This window comes from Alligator mississippiensis, chromosome 8 (genome assembly GCF_030867095.1).
Source record: "Alligator mississippiensis isolate rAllMis1 chromosome 8, rAllMis1, whole genome shotgun sequence".
Taxonomy (NCBI): domain Eukaryota; kingdom Metazoa; phylum Chordata; order Crocodylia; family Alligatoridae; genus Alligator; species Alligator mississippiensis.
The window spans coordinates 19,818,489-19,824,488 of record NC_081831.1 but is presented as its reverse complement, the minus strand read 5'-3'; the positions used below and the strand labels follow the sequence as shown (position 1 = coordinate 19,824,488).

At 45.3% G+C, this 6,000-nt stretch overlaps 1 protein-coding gene and 1 non-coding gene across 2 annotated transcripts in view; both read left to right on the top strand.

The window, feature by feature from the left end:
- The first annotated feature begins 474 nt into the window (after nt 1-474).
- The window catches only part of FBXW10B (F-box and WD repeat domain containing 10B), a 33,017-nt gene continuing 27,491 nt past the window's right edge, over nt 475-6,000 (top strand). The window contains exons 1-4 of the mRNA XM_019485747.2: nt 475-1,310; nt 2,056-2,232; nt 4,496-4,699; nt 4,801-4,928. Of these exons, the coding sequence (XP_019341292.2) occupies nt 794-1,310; nt 2,056-2,232; nt 4,496-4,699; nt 4,801-4,928 (1,026 nt within the window). The 5' untranslated portion in view covers nt 475-793. The remainder of the gene's footprint in view (nt 1,311-2,055; nt 2,233-4,495; nt 4,700-4,800; nt 4,929-6,000) is intronic.
- Nucleotides 5,903-5,974, top strand: TRNAQ-CUG (transfer RNA glutamine (anticodon CUG)). Its single transcript has one exon. It is a non-coding gene; the product is annotated as a tRNA-Gln (tRNA).

Here is a 6,000-nt window from a genome sequence, read left to right as displayed (position 1 = left end):
TGGCAGCCTATAAGTATATCAAAGGTGTACATCAGGACCTGGGGGAGCATCTGTTCACCAAGGCCCCCCAGGGGAGGACAAGAAATAATGGGCACAAACTGATTGAGGATCACTTGCAGGCTAGACAGGAAAAACTTCTTTACAAGTGCCGAGGTTTTGGAACAGGCTCCCCCAGAGGTGGTACAGTCACCCACCCTGGCGATCTTCAAAAAGTGTCTTGCTGCCCATCTTGCTGCACTCACCTTATCCCAGCCATCTTTTCTGCCCAAGTGCAGGGGGCTGGACCCGATGATCTGTAAGGTCCCTTCCAGCCCCTGATAACTATGAAACTATAAAACTTTTCAAATGACACACAGCTTCCTTGTATATAAATACTGACAATAATAATACCAATAAAAATGCAGTGAAGCAAAAACTTGTGTTAAAAGCTCCACGCCAAAGATAGCGCTTAATTTTTCATTTCATACAGTTAATGTGGTAACACTGAGGAATCGCGTATATTATGATCAATAAGGTATGGGAATTGCTGCAGTAGGATATTCTAGGAGGTTTACGGTAGCCGGGGTGTCTCCTAGGAGTTCCACACAATAAAGGACAAGAGTTCCACAAACAGCAGCTTTGTGATGTGGCTCCTTCATCTGCCGCAGCTCCTTTCCTAGCGTTAGGGTTGGAATGGCAGGGAAGGGAAGCTGGCGACTGCACAGGGGCTTGCGTGCTCTGCTTTCCCCGTTTTCCAGCTCACTGTCTCATTCGCTGAATTGGAACTGAGCTCGAGAAAGCTCCCACAAAGGACATGGAAAGGCAGGAATACAGTCTGCACTATGCTCCTGATCTGCGGTGTGAGAAGAAAACAGATTTAGTTCCTGTTTGCCAGACTTGTGAAACATGCGTCTTGGGTTGGAAGGTCTTTTCCACTAAGGAATGGTTCCTGCGAGCCAGCAACATCTCCCAAAAGAAGTTCCTGACGGGGATTGTGAAGCGATTGAACAGCCTGGATTTACTAAGCTATACTGAGAAAGTCCTTCAGGCCACCCATGGGAAGGATGCTGTTTATGCCCGGTCTCAGATCACCAGCAACGTTAAAGAGAGCCTGATGACATCCAGTTCTGACCGGGCCTTGGATACAGAAATGCTAGAGCGAGTGATGCTGGACACGTGGTGGTGGTTCACAAACAGTACCTACTGGACTAAAGCAAACTACACTCTGTTCTTGCTTCAGATGTGTGATCCTAAGTTACTGCTCATAGCTGCTAACCTGGTCCAAGCCCTCCTCAACGAAGAAGAGAGTTTCAGCTCAACAAGGGAAGCAGGTAAAGCCTGTAAAATGCTGGGTAGCTAAAAGAGTCAACTCTTCCATCCAGCACCTTAATTCACTGATGGGCAAGAAAAAATTAAAAAAAATCAAGGACCCAAATGCAGATACCCTAGTGCAAGCAGTCCTGTTGGACCATCTCTTCAGCCTGAGTAAATCAGCATGTACACTGGCTGAGGATCTGGCCCAAAGTCAACAAGACCACTGCAGAATAAGATACTAACTTAATGCATCATCATGACAAAATGTGGCCCTAATCTGCTATTGACTTTTGTGTGTATGTGCGTGTGGCTTTTTTTGTTCATTTGTTTTTTAAATACCAGTTATAGAAAGTACCTATCGGTACAAATACTCTTGCTGGAGTTAAAATAGCTTTAGAAATATGAATAGATAATAGGACAGATTTTCAATTTAGCTTGTATTTTTTAAACGCACGTAATTAAAGGGAAACACAGGAAAAGATACAAGAACTAGAAAAACAATACTGTATGTGCACAAACACTGTGACATTCTCCATCAGCTGAATTTGGCCAAAGAAACGTATGTTTGCTATACTAGGAGCTCCATCAGTCAAAATGTTGCTTCTAGGTCACGTTTACTCCTGAGCTAGCATTCATGATCTAGGAAGGGCATCTGCTTTGAGTTATTTCCTTCTTAGAGGTGCGGTTAATAGGGGACTTCTGTAACCCTGTGTTTTAGCTTTGCATGTTTTGATTGCTTCTATATTTGCATCTTTGTTTCAGATGAAGAAAAAGTCTCTGTGTCAGTGCTTGAGTCCAAAAGCAGCTTCAAGCTAGAAGAACACGCTACATCCATCTCTCAGATTCATTTGCAACCCCCATCTCAAGTCTTCAGCACTGCTTCCACAGTCCCTGAAAGTGGAGTCTCATCTGCAAAGATCAGCCAGTATAGTGAAATAGGTACCATAGCAAATGCATTTAATATGGATGCTATCTAAGACATTTCTAATGTACCTAGAAGTAAGCACTGATGCCATCTGGCAACCATGCTGTCTTGGTGTGTGATCTTCTCATTTGCACAAGATAAGCAAGGCCAAGCCAAGGTGTGCAAGATGCAGCAGAAAATGTTGCAGTTCCATAAGTGGAACTTCTCTTGCTGGGTTAGCTCCAAGGGCTGCTGTGCTTCTAGTAGTAACATGTTTTAAGAGAAGTGTAAATTCAAAGTCCAGCCTTCCTGGCTGCATCCAGACATGCAGGTACATGGGGTTTGTGGCACCACAAACTGCACACCCAGAATGCTAAAATATACCCCATGCTGTAGATCTGGGGTATGTGGGATATGTACGCTCAGGGGAAAAAAGCAGCATGGTGCACACTACAATAGTGTGTGCTGGAACAAACGGAGGCTTGATCCTCCAGGGAGATGCTCTGACTGCCAGCCAAAGCGTCTTTACTATTCAATTTGTGCCCCAGCTGCTCCAGCACAACAGGAGCCGGGAGGAGCAGGGAAAGGGCAGTTTGCTCAAAGCAGGACAATTTGTCCCTCACCAAAGCACACGTGCAGGGGTGTGTGCTACAGCACACGATCTTGCACATCTGGCCAGGCCCCTGGCCTCATCCAGATGAGTGTAGACATGTGGTATGTGGTGCCGCAGACATGTGTGCAGCACCATCTACTGCAGGTTCAGTTGTTCTCCACGCTGCAAGGGAGCAGTGTAGAGGGATATTCAGGAGTCAAAAAAACCCACTGAAAAAAAAAAAGAGCAGAGCAGCACATACAGTGGCAGTGTGTGCTTCCCAAACCTGGATCAAGGCTGGCCAGAGCCACACTCCGCTGCCAGCCAGGCTCCACGCGGCAAGAGTGATGTGGCTGCCACCCTGGGAGGCCCCCAGGACCCCAGTGAGGATTCTGGGGCCACCTCTACCCCACCTGGGGTAACTTGCTGTGTGCCAGAGCGCATGTGGCACACGCTTTCCCCAAGGACAACTAGCAGCAGCACAAATTTCACCATCAGTGATGTGTAGGATGTGCATGCAGGTGCATGTACACCCCCTGAGCGTGGTGGTGCACCCCCTGCAAAAAGGCGCTGCCAACACTGCTGATGGCGTCTGTGGGTGGTTGCCAACTGCTGGTCGGTGCTCGCCATGCTTCCCTGCCACTGACAGCGCCGTGGCTGCCTGTGGGAACTCCCATTTGCCACCTCCACACTTCTGTTGCCAACAGTGCCGCCACTGGCCATGGGAGCTTACCGTGCTCCCACAGCTTCTGGGGGCATGTGGTGACGTAGCATTCATGAGTCACCCGACTGCTAGTTGTCCCCGGGGAACCAAATGTCCTCACATGTCTAGACATGGCACGTGTCCATTAAAGGTTGCATAGTGCCCTTTCGAAAAAAGCAATGATGCTAATTCTACCAGAACTATGTGGATTCCCAAAGGGTCTCAAGCCAACATGGATAACACTAGATTTAGAGAGAAGAAATCCAGAAGAAATTACTGCTAGATTAGGGTTTACAGTACAGCAAGGAAGCTAAAAGGGATTATAGTTACTGAGGGAAAAATGTGAATATAGAATGTTCTCCATTCTTCCTTTCCCTATTATCCCAGGTATAGCCCATCCCTTCCATTCCCTTCCTAGCAGTACCATGGTATCATTTTTGTTTTAACTGAGGTGAAGGGAGAGGGGTCACCTTTTTCTTTTAAGCAGAAGGAATCCCTCCATAATGGATGTATTAAGTTTTTTGGCAAAGGGTCTTCTGTACTTCCTTGGTGCAAAAAGATGGGAGTAGAGGAGGCACAGAAGTGGTAGTTGGAGTGCATCATCTTTTACTTTTTAAAAAACTATCAAATTGCATCCCTGCTAAAACTCCATGGAATGGTTTTAAAGGTCTTCTAATGGCATAATCCTGCTAGCTACTGAGAGCCCTTAAATCCCATTCAAGTCAATGGGAAACAAGAGTGTTCATCATGTTACAGAACCACATCTCCAAGGCTCAGGTGTTGACAGCACAGGATGTTTTTCAAGGCACTGATGACCTTCAGCTCCCACAGAAGTGTGTATGTTCACCAACAACTTTTGAAGTATATTTTAAAGAAAGGAGCCAGGGAAATAGGTTTTATTTAACCCTGTTCTTGTGTAGTGCAGCAAGGGGCAGATATCGTGAATATATTTCAGTGCTTGGGTACTGCTTAGAAACTGTAAACTAATTCTGTTGATCCACAGGCAAATCACTCTGCTTCTGGCCCAGAGGCATGGCACACTTCTTCACAGCAAAAAATGAAACACAGGAGGATGAACTGTCTACTGCTTCTTCAATCAACCCAGCACTCACCTTTATCCCTGCATCTTTACAGTCAGCTTCTGGTGTCAACAAGTATAAAGACTTCATCCGCTGCCTGCCAATCCACCTGTCAAAGTACATCCTGGGTAGGGCTCCTCTTACTTCCTAAACACAATTAATCCTGAGGTTTCCTGATGCCATCCCACCATGGCTTGGAGTTAATCAGCTTGTCCTTGCAATTTCTCAGGGTTTCTGGATCCAAAGTCCCTGAGCAGGTGCACTGATGTGACTCCGTACTGGGCTTTTGTGGCCAAAGAGGTCAAGAGGGAACACCTGTCACAACGAGTGGTCCAGGAAGAACTTGTGTACTTGCAGGTAACTGTCCTTTTTTGCCTCTCATTTTTCCCTTGTGCCCATAGAGCTCTTTGATTCTAATTCCTATAACCATTAGATAGGAGGGCTTTTCCAGAGATGCTTCACCAACTTCTTCCAGTTTTTTTTCCTTCCTCATTCTCAGTGCTGGGTTAGGTTAGAGTAAGTCATACTCACAGTTATAAACATATTAGAAAAGCCTTTATTGATTCTCTGCTAATTGTGCATAAGGGCTTATAAACAAGAATGGCATAAAACAAAAACAAAATCTTGATTCCAAACAAGAATGTCTACATGAGCTGACCTTTAGGGCCCTATATCAGGTTGCAGAGATGTTTTAATGAGTCACTTTGGCATCCAGAACAGTTGAGTCTTATTTAGCTTTACTTCATAACATAAAAATCCTGAGAGCTTCTGCGAGGCAAGGTCAGAGTGTGAATGTCCCACAGGAGAAAACTGCAGGAACAAGAACTTCAGTTTACACCAATGGTTCTCAAACTTTTTAAACTTCAGGCACCCCTTGTTTGACTGAAGGCACTTTTCCATAACTTTTGTGATTTGAGCAACATTATTTAAAAGCCTAATGTATTTATTAGTTTGGGGCTGTAGCCAGGCAGGGGTGAGCCTGCATTTATCTCTTTTCATCTGCTTATCTTTTCACACCTTGTAACACCCTTCAGAAGAGCTCAGGATACCCCAGGGTGTCCTGGTACCTTGGTTATGCAAAGTTCTGCCACAGGACTTAATATAGAGGCAAATGTTAGAAAAGAATAGGACTTTAAATTATATCATATGGTGCAAGCTGTGTTTAGGATAAATTTGGAAAGCCATCCCTTCATGTTCACACTTATGATAAGCTTGATTATGCAGCAAATTTGACATGAATTTTAGGTAAACTTGTGCTGAAAAGGTTTCAGTTGACTCTAACTTCTGCTGAACAGGGTGGATACAGCATGAGGGGTTTTTGACCAGCACAGGGTTCCATGGTGTAATGGTTAGCACTTTGGACTCTGAATCCAGCGATCCGAGTTCAAATCTCGGTGGAACCTAAAGATTTTGGGCGGCTAGGATCTGG